The 18,067-nt window shown below is 36.2% G+C and overlaps 1 protein-coding gene across 5 annotated transcripts; it reads right to left on the bottom strand.

The window, feature by feature from the left end:
* Positions 1-886: 886 nt before the first annotated feature.
* Positions 887-6,125, bottom strand: LOC111990087 (uncharacterized). Of its 5 annotated transcripts, none has more exons than XR_002880600.2 (6): positions 6,005-6,125; positions 5,004-5,057; positions 4,140-4,243; positions 2,892-2,930; positions 1,387-1,461; positions 887-1,276 (listed from the first exon to the last, which is right to left on the bottom strand). XR_002880600.2 is itself a non-coding variant. In XM_024021908.2 (5 exons), exons 1-5 carry the CDS (start codon positions 6,078-6,080, stop codon positions 1,235-1,237), a joined length of 315 nt encoding a protein of 104 aa, XP_023877676.1. In that variant the 5' UTR covers positions 6,081-6,125; the 3' UTR covers positions 887-1,234. The 5 variants fall into 5 exon arrangements, 3 of the variants coding, with proteins under 3 accessions (XP_023877676.1, XP_023877682.2, XP_023877647.1); XR_010623450.1 differs by lacking the exon at positions 887-1,276 and adding an exon at positions 1,805-2,120 and having other exon boundaries at positions 1,283-1,461; XM_024021908.2 differs by lacking the exon at positions 1,387-1,461.
* Between the last annotated feature and the right edge of the window lie 11,942 nt (positions 6,126-18,067).

Here is an 18,067-nt window from a genome sequence, read left to right as displayed (position 1 = left end):
AGATTGTTATTTTGGATTTAGGTTTTTGCTTCGCTTTTGAGATCGTTATTTTAAGGGAAGAACTGTCTTGAGTTTTAGGGGCTTGGAAGAAGAGAGTGGAACAGCAGTGGAGAAAAGGGAAAAAAAAAAAAAAAAAGGAATATGGAGAGAAGAAGAGAGCAAGAACTAGAGTTTCTTAAACTCAAATTGTTAGAGTAACTAGAGTCTAGAGACTCGAGATGCTAGTTTCTTAAATAGTTTGAAACGTTGCTAGCTAACAAAATTTTTAGTAAAATGGTGTTATTTTGAGAAGGAAAAAAAAAATCCCAAAAGTTTGTACTTAATTGGCACGAATTATTGCTAACAGTGTTGTTGTTGGTTTTGTCTGTCTACAAAAGGGGAAATGATAATTGGGTCGAGTTGAGATAGGTATTATGCAATAACTATCAATAGTTGGAATTGAGGATTAAAAAAAAAAGGTAAAAAGTAAAAATGATAAAAATTTAAATTAAAAAGAAAAAGAAAAAAAGAAGAAGAAGATGTTTATAAGTTGAGAGAAGGTAATTGTACGGCCCGATCCTAATCCCTATTGGTCACCAATTTGTCAGTCACCACTCACAAGTCAAGATCTATGAAAAGAAAAGGTAAAGTGTTTCCGTTAGAGACACAGTCAAGCAAGAACTATTCACTATGGTCGTCTCCTGGCAACAATTAGCAATCCCCTGTTTCATTCACTCTTTTCAAAATTATGATATAGCATTTGATACTAATTAAAAGCCATTGACGAACAAGCTTAGGTGAAGACTATCTTTAGTGAAACCATTTTTTTCTCATAACTAGAAAATTAATTAGCCGTGGCTGCTCAACCATGAACATGTGCTATACACATTGCTATGTTGCCCTGCACTGAAGTTAAATCTCACTTTAACTCTAAGGATGATTATATAACATGATAGTGACACTATAACGATAGATTACACCCCACCCTACCACCAAGGATGACTAGATTACATGATAGTAATTGCTATAACGACATTTTACACTACCATGACATTGCAGAATGCCGTAAATTGCTTGAAATGTCCATTGGGATCAATTTATAGTCAGAGGAGTGAGGAACTACTATCCACGCTGTAAATCGGATCCAAATTGAATGAAACTCCTTGGTAATATTTCTAAGCTGAGAGCTTAGGCTCTACAGAATAAACTCAGCACACAGTGCTGAAGTTGAAGCAGGGCTTTGCAAGAAATCCCACTATCTGGATGCTACTGAAATCTCCAATATCAGCATTGAGCACTGCAGTTATCATAAATTAGGATTAACCTGGCACACAATCACAATCCTTTGAGTAGTATAAGTGCAATATCTATTGCTGCAAAATTCTTTAACTTATCCAACAAGCTTACAAACTGTCACCACCATTTAGGGTCTGTTTGGAATCCGCTTATTTTGCTGAAACTGAAAACTTTTTGCTAAAAGTGCTGTAAATAAATGTAAAAGTTAGCTGAAATAGTACGGTGAGATCCATGAATAGTACCAAAAAGTGCAGTAGGACCATGAATAGTAGCAAAAATATGCTAAATAGTAAAATAAGTTGGCAAAAATAATATTTGCCAAACAGACACTTAGTCAATGAATCTATTGAAGAACAGTCTCAATGTATCTATTAAAGTTAAAGAGATACATTCTAAGCTTTTCTTTGATTATATAATGAAACTTGCAAAAGGATCCATCAGTGACTTCTCTCTCATCAATATTGAAAGAGCCACCCATATTACACTCTGGTTATCCATGGTATGCTATCATAAGAAAAGGATTGAGTACCGGTTAAGTGACATACGAAGCTCAAGGAAACCGATGAGGGACAAGATGCATAAAGAAACTTGTGTTCCTGTAAACAAAAGGAGCCTAAGACTGAACTAATCTGCAAAAAGGATATTCCTACAATGCTAAAAAATTGTTAGGGTATGCATTTTGTCTTAAAATTATGCTTTGCTTCTCACTATGCAGAAGTGCTAGGAATGTCTTCAGCAGTCTCTATGTGATCAACAGATGGTCTGGTTGGCTTTGGAACAGGGGGGGGAAGCTTTGGTGGCCTATTTGGACGAACTTTATCGACTTTTTCTGAGTGCATATCAAACTGCAATTAAGAAAGTTCCCACTAGGTTACATGGAAATTTTATGAATTCCTCCATCTAATTTATGGGGAAAAACTAGAAAAATACTGCACTGTAATATTGATGATTTTCCTGTAGCAGCCAGAAGTTATGGAAATTATGCAAACAAAAATCCCAATACATACACACCTATATGTATGCAAGGTTTATATATGTGTATATGGTTTTCTTTGTATTTATTTTCTCCCCAGATTTGATAAAATGTGTACCATACTAGTCCTCAAAATTACAGCATCATATGAACTAATCAATTTATTGTGCATCTCTTGCAGTTGTGCAGATGGGGATATGTGAGGGAGGACAAAGGAAAACAAGGGAGGGGAAGAGGAGGAATATTCATTCAATTGCTACCCAAATGTTTGCAACCAAGCTTCTTATAATACAGGATTTAATTATATCAAACTAGGGCATATATGCATGTTTAAGCAAGGTCATCAAATTGACATTAAATGTAGTTAGACAATTGAGCCCATTGACTATGCAAAGGACACCATCCAGGCAAAAGTACTTGAACAATGGACATTGAGAAGGAATTACATAAAAAGATTATTACAATTTCAAAGAAACCTTTCATATTTAATCCATTTTAAGACACGCAATCATAAACATGATGCAATGCCAATTTCAAAGAAGCATAAAGACCTCACGCAACTAGAGAGCCAACAATCTCAAGCTTAATAGATTTAAAATCTTCACTAAAACCAAATGCTTAACTCATTGAGCAAAAAACTAACCTTGTAACCACAGCCAGATACACAAGCACGGAAACATTCCTGTATACAGAAACAATCAATATTCAAAGAATTGATAAGATAATCACATTCAACCATGTTCGTGCTCTTTTCTTCCCATGTTATGCATTTCCATAATCTAAAAATTTCAAGAATGTTAGCAGAACATCTAGGACAACCACAAAGTTCCACTAGATATATTTTAGTATGTGGTTCGTACAATGCATCAAGAATTACATTATTATTCAAACAATAAATTCCAACACTAACAGCATTTCCAAATAAAAAGAATAATAATTGTGAAATTTTTATACCGGCTCTCTCCTTCAAATCCAGAGCCTAGGAATTCATGCATAAATTAGAATGTCTTAAACTTACAATCATAAAGTAAAGCAACTTAATCTGTTGAATATGCTTTAACAAAAAGAGCAATAATTACAGTAGGTCATTAGTCCTTTTTCTTACAAACTTTTGCATAAACTGGGGCTGTTAAAAAGCTCTCATTAAAAGTCATTAATTCCAAGACAAAGATAACCACAGAGTAAAAGGCATCCAACTTTCTGGTGTTGTAGCCAGGAAAAAAGGACAGATCAGACAGGGCAGCACCCCATGTGAAGTCTGGGATTAAAATGCATTTAAAAAATGCACCCCAATATGCAATTAAACTCATTTGACTGTCCCTCGAGCAATCTCACAAGGCACCACATGTCACTCAAAATCTTTAATCAATTGCACTCACCACCATATCACTTCAATTTTATAATGTTGCTCAAAATCCTCTTCTCAGGCAGTTGAATTATTTGGAACTTGCAAGAGTTCAAGACCAAAAGTTACAAGGACTTTTTGTGCCTACAAGTTCTGAACTTTAAAATTTATCTAGTGTCTGTACTTACTGTATTATTATTGTTCTCTACTCCCCCCCCAATTGACTTTCAAATTGTAAATTTAAAACAAGCAGTGCCACCATTGGCCATTTTCTTCCATTATAGCCATAGAACATCTTCAAATTGAATATGATTGTTACCTATTCCATTTTGATTGAAAATTAAAAATTACGAACAAACTAGTATGTATGAGTACTTTAATAACCAAAGAGAAAACCAAAGAGGATGAATGCCCATCTTCAGCAGGCACCCTTATGTGAAGGCTTTAACTATAACAGCAGTATAAATATTAAATTAAACTGACGCATTCAGTGTACTGAAAAAAGGAAATAAAATGTGAAAGAACCATAGGTGAAAGACGAAGTACCTTTGAGTAGGTGGAATGTCCAGGAGAACGGTCAATGTAGGAACTCCATTGTTGGTCCTTTAATACAGGGTCCTTATAGCATATCTCATTGCACTCCTCCAAGCCTTGAAATGCAATACTCTTATCATATCAGGCTTACAAACGAGTATAAAGAAAATATTGATTCCATGTATACACTCCTTTTGTGTTGGCAAACTAACTCTCCAAACCAATGATTCATTACATATAAAGGTTTAATACATGGCTAGATCGTTCAAATAAGAAATTGATGAGCTAAAGTGAACCAAGAGTTTTTGAAGTCATAATTTTCAGGATGCAGGCTAAGCCACATGCTAGTGGGCTTTGTAGCCCAAAAATTCTCCTCTTTAAATAGAGAATTCTAGTGCACAATGCCATCATATTCATAGGAAATTTACAGAATTTTGAGGACTAACCCATAGTGTATCTAACTGGTGGCCCTAGAAACCAGCGCCCAATCCACTCCCCCTCTCCCCCTCTCTCTCTGAGAAAAGAAGGGTAACTTTGCATGGTCCATTATTGTGCATCACTTCAATAAGTTCGCATATTTTATATATATTTGATCAGTGTTAAATGAACGTTTCATTATTGTTAACGCATCATGATAATGAAACTTTCTCATCAAAATCCCTTTGTAAATGGACCCAAACTGCAGTGCTAAATATACCAAATTTTTTATCCAACTTAACTACCACATTGACACCTTAAAAGATTTCAATCAAACTCCAAATATTTGATGCACAAAAGGAATCAAAAAAGTAAAAAGCTAAGAAACAACAAAGTCTGGCAATGCCATACCGATCAGCTTGAGAAAACTGCAGCACAAACAAGAAAACTAAAACTTACATTCTTCCCATGTCTCTACATCAGCATCACAGCCCTTTTTGCAAAATACTCGCCCTACAAGAACCCATGTTGGACCCAATTCAGTAATTATAGATTTTAAAAGGGCAATAAATAAATAAATAAATAAAAACAGTGCTAATCATGATTCCAAAGGCAAAGCAATGCAAACCCAACATATTCACAAAGGTTAATGGGAGGAAAGCATTTCAAAATTCACCCAAAGATCCCTACAACAAGCATTGGTAAAGAAAAATGACAATGTAAACGCAATGAATATCATAAATACTTTACAATCATTGCAAGAAAGTGCCAAGTAGAATGAAATCAGATCATCTAAATATTGAATCCTTCGGTTAGAAATTGGTCGAAATCCTTGTTCTCATCACTAACATCTCTTTCTACTACTTATACCTAATTAATATTTTAAATATATATATATATATATATTTATATGTTGCAGTTTTAACATATAAATATTTTTCTACTTTGTATGTGTGGTCATTTAGTAACCAAAAAACTCGTCATATATGTACTCAAAATTAAACTTGGTACACATTTTGAAAAATCAATTTTTTACAAGCGGGCTAGGGGAATTCAAACCTTGGTTCTCCTCATAAGGAAGACCAGGCAATGATACTGAGTTACTCTTGACTACATTTCATACGCTTGCGTTCCAAGGAACAACACGCGTGCTTATTGCACAAGTACATTCCCATATTGTGTGATCCTTACTACAATGTGTTACAATTCAAATTCAATTCTAACTAACTAAACTCACTTCCAAATTTAATGATGAATTAGACTCATTTTTTTCCTAAAAATTTTGACTTTTTTTTTTCCATTTTATTTTATGGAATTCTACATGAGGACATTGTCTGCGTTACACTTACATCTAAGCCAAGACACTCAAAAAAAAGACACATAGTGATAGAGCGAGCAACAAGAATTATTCACAGATCAGAGAAAAAAAGAACTAGAGATGGGAAGTGTTGAATAATTACATGGAATCTGCATCAGTGCTGCGTATTTGTTGGTGCACTGGTTTCCACAAGGCGACGCCCACTGCTGTGGTAACATTCTCTTTCTCTCTCTTCTTCTTCTTCTCACTTCTCACCCAACTCTCAAGTATATTGATTCCATGTATACACTCCTTTTGTGTTGGCAAACTAACTCTCCAAACCAATGATTCATTACATATAAAGGTTTAATACATGGCTAGATCGTTCAAATAAGAAATTGATGAGCTAAAGTGAACCAAGAGTTTTTGAAGTCATAATTTTCAGGATGCAGGCTAAGCCACATGCTAGTGGGCTTTGTAGCCCAAAAATTCTCCTCTTTAAATAGAGAATTCTAGTGCACAATGCCATCATATTCATAGGAAATTTACAGAATTTTGAGGACTAACCCATAGTGTATCTAACTGGTGGCCCCTAGAAACCAGCGCCCAATCCACTCCCCCTCTCCCCCTCTCTCTCCGAGAAAAGAAGGGTAACTTTGCATGGTCCATTATTGTGCATCACTTCAATAAGTTCGCATATTTTATATATATTTGATCAGTGTTAAATGAACGTTTCATTATTGTTAACGCATCATGATAATGAAACTTTCTCATCAAAATCCCTTTGTAAATGGACCCAAACTGCAGTGCTAAATATACCAAATTTTTTATCCAACTTAACTACCACATTGACACCTTAAAAGATTTCAATCAAACTCCAAATATTTGATGCACAAAAGGAATCAAAAAAGTAAAAAGCTAAGAAACAACAAAGTCTGGCAATGCCATACCGATCAGCTTGAGAAAACTGCAGCACAAACAAGAAAAGTAAAACTTACATTCTTCCCATGTCTCTACATCAGCATCACAGCCCTTTTTGCAAAATACTCGCCCTACAAGAACCCATGTTGGACCCAATTCAGTAATTATAGATTTTAAAAGGGCAATAAATAAATAAATAAATAAAAACAGTGCTAATCATGATTCCAAAGGCAAAGCAATGCAAACCCAACATATTCACAAAGGTTAATGGGAGGAAAGCATTTCAAAATTCACCCAAAGATCCCTACAACAAGCATTGGTAAAGAAAAATGACAATGTAAACGCAATGAATATCATAAATACTTTACAATCATTGCAAGAAAGTGCCAAGTAGAATGAAATCAGATCATCTAAATATTTAATCCTTCAGTTAGAAATTGGTCGAAATCCTTGTTCTCATCACTAACATCTCTTTCTACTACTTATACCTAATTAATATTTTAAATATATATATATATATATATTTATATGTTGCAGTTTTAACATATAAATATTTTTCTACTTTGTATGTGTTGTCATTTAGTAACCAAAAAACTCGTCATATATGTACTCAAAATTAAACTTGGTACACATTTTGAAAAATCAATTTTTTACAAGCGGGCTAGGGGAATTCAAACCTTGGTTCTCCTCATAAGGAAGACCAGGCAATGATACTGAGTTACTCTTGACTACATTTCATACGCTTGCGTTCCAAGGAACAACACGCGTGCTTATTGCACAAGTACATTCCCATATTGTGTGATCCTTACTACAATGTGTTACAATTCAAATTCAATTCTAACTAACTAAACTCACTTCCAAATTTAATGATGAATTAGACTCATTTTTTTCCTAAAAATTTTGACTTTTTTTTTTCCATTTTATTTTATGGAATTCTACATGAGGACATTGTCTGCGTTACACTTACATCTAAGCCAAGACACTCAAAAAAAGACACATAGTGATAGAGCGAGCAACAAGAATTATTCACAGATCAGAGAAAAAAAGAAATAGAGATGGGAAGTGTTGAATAATTACATGGAATCTGCATCAGTGCTGCGTATTTGTTGGTGCACTGGTTTCCACAAGGCGACGCCCACTGCTGTGGTAACATTCTCTTTCTCTCTCTTCTTCTTCTTCTCACTTCTCACCCAACTCTCAAGGCAAGGCAGAAGAAAATGGAACAGTGTTGCTTAAATGTCCTTCCTCTTTATGTGAGGCTATTTTCGTCATTTTCATTCTTTTCTTTGTACAACAATACGTTTCGTTTCGTAGACTTTTATCATTGCCTTCGCCCTTTTCCTCCAAACAAAAAAAAAAAAAAATAGTAATTAAAATAAAAGTAGGAGTTTATTAGAATTAGGAAGACATATTTCAATGTAGAGGTAGAAATTTTTTTTTTTTTTGGTCAATTTACTATTTTAATCCCATTTTTAAGTTTTAGGTAGGAGTATTTTTTACAGTTAAAAAAGTAATAACTAACTTTCTTTTTTCAATTTACTATTTTAACCTTATTTTTAAGTTATTGATTAATTAATTTAGGAGTATTATTAACAGTAAAAAAAATAATAACTAGCTTTCTGAATCCTCTTAATATATATAGAAGATATAGCGACAATTTTAGTGAGTGCCACACTGCCACCTGCCTAATCTGTTTTTTTAGTTTTAGAAACAATAGTTGCCTCAAGTGGTTTTACCAAATTATAAAAAAAATTAAATTAAATTTTAAACAAAATTGATATAATTTTCTTCTCCCATAATTTCTAAGTTGATAAAAATCTTAATCTTATTACAATCCAAATTCTTATCTAATCCTCTATAAAAAAATAAAAAATCTTAATTAAAAAAAAAATAGCAACAAAGTACACGTTTTAGATTTAGATTTTTTTTTTAAATAGATATAATTTTTTGGGCAAATTATAACTTACCCACATGTGATTTGGCTGAAATTTAAATTGCCTACTTGTGGTTTGAAATCCCTTCTTAAGCAATTTGGCGAAGGTTGGAGTGATTGACGCCAAGCCTAGGACGAACCTCTGGATGTAAAAAGACTTTCCCCAGAAAACTCTTCAATTCCTTCTCTATGGCAGGCGGCTTCATGGTTGCCATAGCTATGGCTTTGGCCATGTCCACGTTTATTCCCCTGCCGTGGACTAAGAATCCCAAGAATTTCCCAAAAGACACTTTGAAAGCACACTTGACGGGATTCATTCTTAGCTTGAAAACTCTGCTCTTTCAAACACCTTTCTTAATACTTTGACATGGTCCTCTCATCTCCTCAACTTTACAACTATATCATCCACATAGTCTTCTAGCTCGCGATGCATCATGTTATAAAATATGGCGGTCATCATGCGTTGGCAAGTTGCACTTGCATTTTTCAACCCGAAGGGCATCACAATGTAGTAGAAATTGTCTATGGGTGTTCTGAAAACAGTTTTCTCCATATCTCTTGGTGCCATTCGAATGTGGTTATATCCGTTGAATCCATCCATAAAGGAGAACATGGCGTTTCCTGTTGCAGAGTCTATTAGTAGGTCCATGTTTGGCGCCAAGAATTCGTCCTTCAAGCAGACTCGGTTGAGATTTTTGAAGTCTACTCTGCATCTTATCTGCCCATTTTTCTTCTTCACTGGCACGATATTTGGACAACCATCATGGTGCTGGATGAAACTAGCGGCCAATAGCTTTTACATTTCTTTTACTATATGTTCTTTTATTTCAGTATGAAACACTCTGACAGGCTGAGCTACTAGCTTTGCCTCGGGATCTACGTTGAGCGTATGCACTACTAATCCTGGGTCTAGCCCAAGCATCTCGTTGTAGTCCCATGCGAAGACATCTTTGAACTCTTTCAACAACAGTATCAATTTTGACTTTTCTTCCTCTGATAGTTTTGAACTTATCAAAATGGGTCTTGGCTTCTATGGGTCGATGTCCAAATTGACTTCTTCCAATTTCTCTTCTGCTATCACCTGTGTATCCTTTTCTACTGTAATTTCCTCCTCATTTTCCGTATTGCTTTCTTCTTCCGAACTTTCCTGGGTTACATAGCACACCAAACTTTTATGCTCTAGCCCTTATCTAAGACCCCCTTGCGCATCGCAAATGGGCCCCATGCACCTTCATAACTTGTAAACTATTCTGCCATCAGGGGTTCGAACCCTGATGTATCATAGTGCATCACTTAATGCCAAAGCGGTCGCTTCTTTCCTCTTCTTCCTTCGCATTAGCAATCCCCTCAGATCAAGTTCAGGGTCATCTTGAATATCCTCCCACCTGGGGAGGAAGGTGGCTTATGGTTTAGACACTAAGCTTTCATCAGATGGTGCCCACTCATCATAAAATATGGTTTCTACTAGATGAGCCTCTACTTGCTCGAAGGGTGACGAGTTTGCTGCTATCTGTATCATTCTGCTATTCAGCCTTCCCTTCACGCATTGATCGTAGGTAGATGGGACCAACCGGTGTTTATGCAACCATGGCCTTCCCAATAATATGTGGTATGAGACTTCCATTTTCACTGGCTAAGGAGGCTATTAGTACTACTTTCAACCACAACTGGATATGGCCTGTGGTATATTCACTTCTTCCTCCAAATCCTATCACCTCTATTGGGCACCCTTGTATTTTCCTTTATGAAATTCTTGCTGCTTGCAATGTGCCCAACGAAATGAGGTTTACCGAAGTGCCTGTATCAACTAAGGCCCTTTTGAGGATTTGGTTTAGGGAGGCTGCTAGGTAGAGGGGCCTCCTATGATTTGAATACCCCATTTCCATGTCCTTATCACTAAAAATGATCTCGTTTGTATCCTATAAGAAAACTTTGTCAGCTTTGGCTTTTGCCAACAAGCATTCTACTCCTGCCCCTGAGGCAATGCTTACTAAAGCCTCTGTGGCAATTCTTCGCTCATTTACTGTGAGTTCCAACCGATCAAATAGATTCCTGAACTTGGAACTTTTCTGCAAGGTGGTAATTGCTGTGGCAGGCAAGGCTGTCCTTTCCTCATTGTCTTCCCCTGAATCCACGCAAATGATAATTGTTGCCACTCCCTTTCCCTTGTGGTTTGGGAACGAGTTTCTATGAACTTCTGGCTGAGAAAACTCGAGAGTTCTTTCTTTGATTCTTTGATATACCAGTCTACTAAGCGCCTAGCATTCTGCGGTAGGGTATTGCACATAATTGTGCAAACGGCAGAAATGCGGGTCTCTCCGCTCTTCTTTGGTAGGTTTCTTGGAAACTTGGTTGGGCTTGAAGATCTCATTTGCAATCATTTTATCTAGGCGCACATCTAGCTCCTTCGGTATACATGGCAATGGTGGAGGAGTCTCGTACTCCTTCCCATCCGATTTCCTTTTCCTTTTGCCAGTAGATACTACCATGGCTTATGGAGTGGTCTTCCACTTTTTGGGCTTGTCAGAGCTTGACGTTTCTGATTGGGCGGTCTTCTTGGATTTTTGCAGCAACTGTTCGAATTGGGAGATTTCTAAGTTCTCCAAAACAACTCTGTATTCCATAATCAAGTTACCCATACACATCTCCATTAATGTCTTTTCCTCACAATGATCATAGTAGTTAAGAGATATGTCTCTGAATCTCTTAATGTATTCCATTAAATCTTCGCCGCTTCTTTGCTTGGTTGCTTGCAAAGTTGCAAGCGTTACTGTCTCCTCTTCATGAAAGTATTTAGTACAAAACACATTCACAATGTCATCCCATGTCAGGATTGACCCTGGTTTCAAACTGGTGTACCGAGTGTACACACAGTTACATAGGGATTTGCAAAATTCCCGAAGACATGAGTCCTCGTCTACCACATAGGGATCGAGGGAGTCAATAAACTTGCTCACATATTCAATAGCACTTCCTCTTCTACCATCGTATTGTGCAAAAGTTCGAGGTTCATACCTCTCAGGAATGGCTTGTTGAGTATTCTTAGCGGATAAGGAGGCCTTCGTGCATAAAATATTTTCTTAGGCGCTTTGGTCCTTTCTTGTTCTAGAAGCGCTGCAACTTCGGCCATGGTAATAAAACACTACTTCGCATTCTGTGGACCACCTCCCGCAAGGGTTTCTTCCTTGTTTGCCGCATGCTTTGGGTCATGCCAGCTTTATTTTTCTTTCGTCTTGTCTGCCTTCTGCCTTCATTTGACAAATTTCTTCCATTATCTGCTGCTGGGATGTTGCATAGACTGCAACACCTCAATGAAAAAGTTGGCATTATTAGTGGGAACACTTTGCTGTTCTAAGGTCCAGCCCCCACTCCGTTGACACCTTTCGCCTGGTTGGGCTGGTGCTAGTGGGGCGTTGCTGGTCTTGACTCTACCTGTAAGGGCATGGAGCTCATGTTTCGCGTCGTCTTTGATCGTAGGGGCATAGCTTGCAGGGGCTTTATCTACCTTCCCTATCTTTTTCCCAACTCCTTAATGGAGTCGTCAATTTAAATGTGGTAGGCATTTTTGCATTATGGGCTGGACTGTTCCTACCATACTATGGCCTAATAGTTCTGGGGTAGGAGTGTCAGGACTAGCTCAACTGAAACCCACCTTAAGCCAACTTGTGCACAAGTCAGGACCCCTTTATAGAGATCTTAATCACATGTCTACAGAAGGGGATACTGTCATAAAAATGTTATGGCATGAGAGACATAATATAACATGGTAATAAAAAAAGGCATTCTAACTAAAGTGCTTGCTGTCAACCAAAGATAATATTTAAACAACTTTGCAACAGAAAAAACGTGATAATATGAGTATGATAGAAATAAGTTAGTAATAATGGAAAGAACAATGTTAATGCTTAAACAATCATGATAAAAAAAGGCGAGGGGATTAGGTTGCTAAACCTGGCTCTTTAGCAAATTTTAAGTCCAAGAAGGGAACCAATCTCCAATATGGGCAAACTCACAAGGAAATCATGCCAAAGAAATTGCCCACTTTGGAAGAATGGACCTAAGTGGCTTAATCTCGAATCCTTTAACTTACTAGAGAGTAGGCTATTGAGAGAGAGAGAAGGGAGTAGCCTATTAGTACATGCCCTATCACACTTTTGTTTTTCTCACTTCACTTCTTACTCTCTTATTTTCTTTCTTTTTGTTTATCCTCTTTGTTTTTCTTTGCTTTCTATTTCTCTCTTTTTTTTTTTCTATGTTTCTTGTTGTTCTCCTGTTGTTGTTTACTGTGCACAACTAAGGCATTTTTATACTGCTTGCCATTATAAGATTTATCATTTTACCCCTCAACTGCTTTTGGCCTGTTGTGGGTGTCCTTCCTTAGCACCCACTGGTCTGCTGGCTGCCTAACTACCACCACTACCCTGTACTGGCTACGCCACGTTCCATTCCCAGACAAAGAGAGTTTTGTTTTATTTTCTTACTTTCTGTAGCATTCCCATCCGGATAAGGGTTGGGTATTTTCTCTTACTAACTCCTATAGCATGCAACTAGTGATTCCAGTTCATCTTTCCCTCTTTTGGATGATATGTTATCTCAGCAGGACATCTCCCCTAAAAGAGCTTGAGCGGAAATCATAGAATAGACTTCCCCTTAGCTTCTCCCCACTGCTAGACCATACCCTCTCTTACCTCTGACTCGTGGCCCACTGCCCCTGTATTGGCTGGGTACAAGTGGGTGGTGTCTGGGCCTTGTGCGTGCTCCACTCTCATATGAATTTATGACTTGTCTACTGTTCATGTGTTTGTCATTGCATGCAGGTTTGTCTGGTCTTGCTGTGCGCTCTGCTGCTTATTTTTAACTCTTTGTGGCATGGATGAGTCATTGGATCTTCATTCTTTGCATCTCGACTCTTCTTTAGTTGGGTATTGCTTGGGCACGAGCCTTTTCTTCTTTGATTCAACCCCTATCTCCTTTTACTTTCTGGTTTGTGGATCAATTGGTATTCCTACCATGCGGCTGCACTGCTTCTGCCGTGGTATCACTTAACTTGTGATTGCTGGGCCTCTTTTGGGCCTGCCATGTATTATTCTTTCTCTTAGTTCAAGTTGCCCAGTATTTCTGTTGGGTTAGTTTTCATATCATCTTGGGCTTCCTCAACCCATTTTATTCCTTTGGACCCTGGCCCACTCCATTCCTTTGGGCATCCTTGGTCCATCTCATTCTTGCATTCCCATAGGCTTTTGCTAAATCTTTCAGGCTTCCCTAGCCCAATTACCATATTCTTTACTTTTGGGATTTGTTGGCCTTTGCACCAATCTCATTTACTAATTCCTTTCTTAGGCTCCTCCGGCCCATCTTTGCTTGTTTTCTACTTTTTTCGATTCTCATTGGCTTACTACTTCCTTCTTTGGGGCTCCCTTGGGTCTATTTGCTTTCCTTGGGGCCCTTTTACTATTTTGTGGGGCTGTGTACTGTTGTTCCTACCATTTGGGCCTAATAGTTTTTCTTACTTTGCTAATTCTTCTTTCTTCACCCCTTGTTATATTCTTGAGCTTTTTCTTGCCATTGGCCCTTTTTTTTTTTTTTGCCAAAATGGGTCTCAACACATACATTTGTTAAAAACACGGCTAAATATATAATTTTGCTCTACTTTTATGTTTCTCTCCTTTAAAAACACAATAAACATAAAAATACAAGATCAAAAAGGATCTAGTGGAACACTTCTATCATGAGATTTCAAACTACAGGTAGGCAATTTAAATTTTGGTCAAATTTTAAGTGGGTAAGGTGCCAATTTCAAACAACAGGTAGACAACTTAAATTTCAGTCAAACCACAGGTGGGTAAGTTGTAATTTGCCCTAACTTTTTTTATTCTTAAGTTGATAAAAAGAAAACAGCAAAAAACATGCAAATAAAGCAAACAAGCAAAGGAAGGGAGAATGCTAGAAAACAAGCAAAGAAGGAAAGCATGTGAACATACAAGCAAGCAGTTAAAGAAAAAAGTGTCCTCAAGGGACAAATGTAGGTTTGGATTTGGTGTTTGTAGATCCGTTGAATTGAATTACGAACGACACATGTGGCCACAAGCAAGGCTCCTATAGAGGAACTTAAGATTCCATGTATATAGATGGGCATGAAGCTGCACAAAATCAATATTTGGAGCAATGCTTGATGACAAGAACAAACAAGCAAAGACACATGCATAAGCAAGATAAATATACAAAGGATGCAACCAATCGCATGAAAATCATACATGATGGGATAAAGTAAGCAATGCAAGCAACACAAAAGGAGACAAAGCATGTAATCACATTCAAGGATAAAAGCTAATCGTGTCATAATGCACACTCAAGGCTAACATGAGAAACCCTAACCTGCAAAGCTATGCATGAGAGAGAGGCAAGAATAAAAGCATGCCAACATCATCAAGATAAGATCTCATACAAGTGGTTACATCCAAACAACCCACAAAAGAGAAAGATGCATCCAGACTAGACAAGAAAAGCACAAAATGCGCAAACAAATAGATGCTAAAAGGAGAATAAAGCATGTGAAGCATGGTAAAGATGCAAGAAGCTAAATCTAAACATGCAAGCATGGATCTAAACGATGAACACGGATCTAAGCATGGAACATCCAAACATGGCATCACAAGATGATTGATCTAATAATAAAAGCAAGTAAAAGCATGGACAATCAATAAGACCCTAATCCAAATCCTTTATTGAACTTGGGTGTTCGGATGTGAACATTGACTAATGGGTCAAGATCTACACCCTACCCATGACACAAATAAAGAAAACAAGGCATAGACAAATTAATTAAAGCTAAAGGCACTCAAGCATAGCATCCAAACATGTAGATATGGCATAAAGAGTAAAATCAAGAAATTTAGGCATATCTTAGCTCAAGAAGGCTAGGCCAACATCATCAAAGCCATAAAAACATGGTAGGGAGACCAAGAATGCAATAGACATGCTAGGAAAATAAAATAAAGCAATAAAAGTGCTAGGAATTAAATGGGTGTAGATTGTAACTAAAAAGTAACATCTACACCCTTCTAACCTCAAAACCAAGGAAGATGGACCAAGGAGGAGGAGATGGAAGCAAGAACACTACCTCTTGATGTTTGGAGGATGAGAGAATCAAGGATTTGTGTGTGTGTGTGTGTGTGTGTGTGTGCGCGCGTGCATGTGTGGGAGAGAATTTAGGAAAAGAGAGAGAGAGAGAATTGATCCAGAAAATGCTCCAAATGCCCAAAATTTCTTCTTCTTCTTTTTTGGGATTCTAGGAGGTGGGAGGGTATTTTATAGTGAATTTGTGATGTTTTGCTTAGTGCACACCAGTTCCTTTTGCTAACGTCAACAATCTTGTCTTTTCCTACAACAATTTTAGTCCCAACTTCAGTCGCTCATTTGAAGGCCTTCGCAGACAACGATTGACTCGATTTTGGTGTCATTGGAAAGATATGGCTGTCTAGTTTCCAAATCACTTTGATTTTTGAAAATCAAACGGTCAGATTAAAATTTATGGCCTTTGGAAGTGAGTTGATGTACCTAGCACAGTTTTCAAGATATCTCAATTGTTTTAACTTTGATTTTGACCCAAGTGTAGTCATTTGAAAGGAAATTCGATATTATTTGCAATAAAGTTGGTTTTATCCTAATTGGACATTTGGATCAATTCGATTTTCAATCATCGTCAAGAATCAACTTCACGTCAAATTTGGTCAAAGTTAATAAAAATCTCTAATAGCCTCGAGTTTGAAGTTAAAATATGAAAAATGTCATTTTGGTGGATTTTTGACCAATTTTGACATTCGATCAGGTTGATAAGAGCATTTTGGTCATTTTAACCTAAAATGACACTTTGAGTGCTTCGATGCCCAAACGGGTTAAATCATGATGATCCAAATGTTTCTGTAGTCCTTCGGTGAGAAAATGATTTTTTTGAAATTTTTAGGGTCTGACACGCAAAACAAGTGTGGACAAAAAATGGTATCAACAAAGTAGTTAGAACTTAAAGTAGAAAATGGCTAAAAGATTAAGGTTATGTTTGGTTTAGTGGAAGGGGAGGGAAGAGAAGAGAAATGAAAAGGGAAGGGAAAGGAAAAAGAGTGGGGAAAGAAAGTACTTCCTCAAGTGTGTTTTGATAGAAAGAGGAAGAGAAAAGAAAATGTGAGGCATTTTACACTTTTATCCTTTTAAATTATAAATTAATAAGGATATAAATGTCATTTCACAAAAATAGTCAAGACCTTTTAAGGGTATAAGACTAATTTTTGGAGAGAAAAAATAATGGATTCCACAAAAACTTTTTCCCTCCATTTCTTCCTTCTTCCTATTTTCATTTCTAACCAAACAAAAGAAAGCAATTCATTCTTTTCTTTTCCTTCCTCTTCCATCAAACAAAACAAAAACTGACTTTTAGGTCTTTTTTTTGGGAGGGGGGGGGGGGGGGAGTTTTAGGTCTTTAAGTGTTTACTTGACCAATTAACCAATTAAATGCCTAAACAATCACTAACTTTACAATATTTTTTTTCCTGAATTACTAATTTTATAATAAAAAATTATTATAACTTGATAACAATATACATATAATAAACTTTTTGTATTTTTAATTATTAAATTATATAAAATTATATTATATTATATTTATAATAGTAAGGCTTCCAATCCTCCATATTCATTATGGCATCAAAAAATTAAATGATTTTGATTTTTTGTAAATCTACTACCATAACAATTTTACAACTTTTGTCATACCTTGCTTACGTGGTGAGTTGTAAGTAGTGGAAATAAAATAGTGAGTTTATATGGGTNAGTTTTAGGTCTTTAAGTGTTTACTTGACCAATTAACCAATTAAATGCCTAAACAATCACTAACTTTACAATATTTTTTTTCCTGAATTACTAATTTTATAATAAAAAATTATTATAACTTGATAACAATATACATATAATAAACTTTTTGTATTTTTAATTATTAAATTATATAAAATTATATTATATTATATTTATAATAGTAAGGCTTCCAATCCTCCATATTCATTATGGCATCAAAAAATTAAATGATTTTGATTTTTTGTAAATCTACTACCATAACAATTTTACAACTTTTGTCATACCTTGCTTACGTGGTGAGTTGTAAGTAGTGGAAATAAAATAGTGAGTTTATATGGGTTCATGATTTCATCACTCACGAGTTGTCATATGAAAAAATTGAGGCAAAATTGTGAAACGAGTTGTAATACTAGACTTAACTTTTTTTGATTTTACATCAAGTACGCTATCTATGCATTTATAGCGGTGAATCTTCTGATATAATATAATTGAGTGCTGTATGATTGTATATTCCTTTATAGCTTCATT

Source organism: Quercus suber, unplaced genomic scaffold (genome assembly GCF_002906115.3).
Source record: "Quercus suber isolate HL8 unplaced genomic scaffold, Cork oak 2.0 scaffold_333, whole genome shotgun sequence".
Classification (NCBI taxonomy): domain Eukaryota; kingdom Viridiplantae; phylum Streptophyta; class Magnoliopsida; order Fagales; family Fagaceae; genus Quercus; species Quercus suber.
Note: the sequence above shows the minus strand (reverse complement) of the source record. Positions and strands in the feature narration are given on the sequence as shown.

What these genes read in the sequence shown, in the direction of transcription:
- LOC111990087 (XM_024021879.2), bottom strand. Translation starts at nt 6,080, where the DNA reads ATGTTACCACAGCAGTGGGCGTCGCCTTGTGGAAACCAGTGCACCAAC. An exon ending in AGCACTGATGCAGATTCCAT is followed by an intron (nt 5,058 to 6,004) that starts GTAATTATTCAA and finishes GGGTTCTTGTAG; the next exon opens with GGCGAGTATTTTGCAAAAAG. An exon ending in TGTAGAGACATGGGAAGAAT is followed by an intron (nt 4,244 to 5,003) that starts GTAAGTTTTAGT and finishes TTGCATTTCAAG; the next exon opens with GCTTGGAGGAGTGCAATGAG.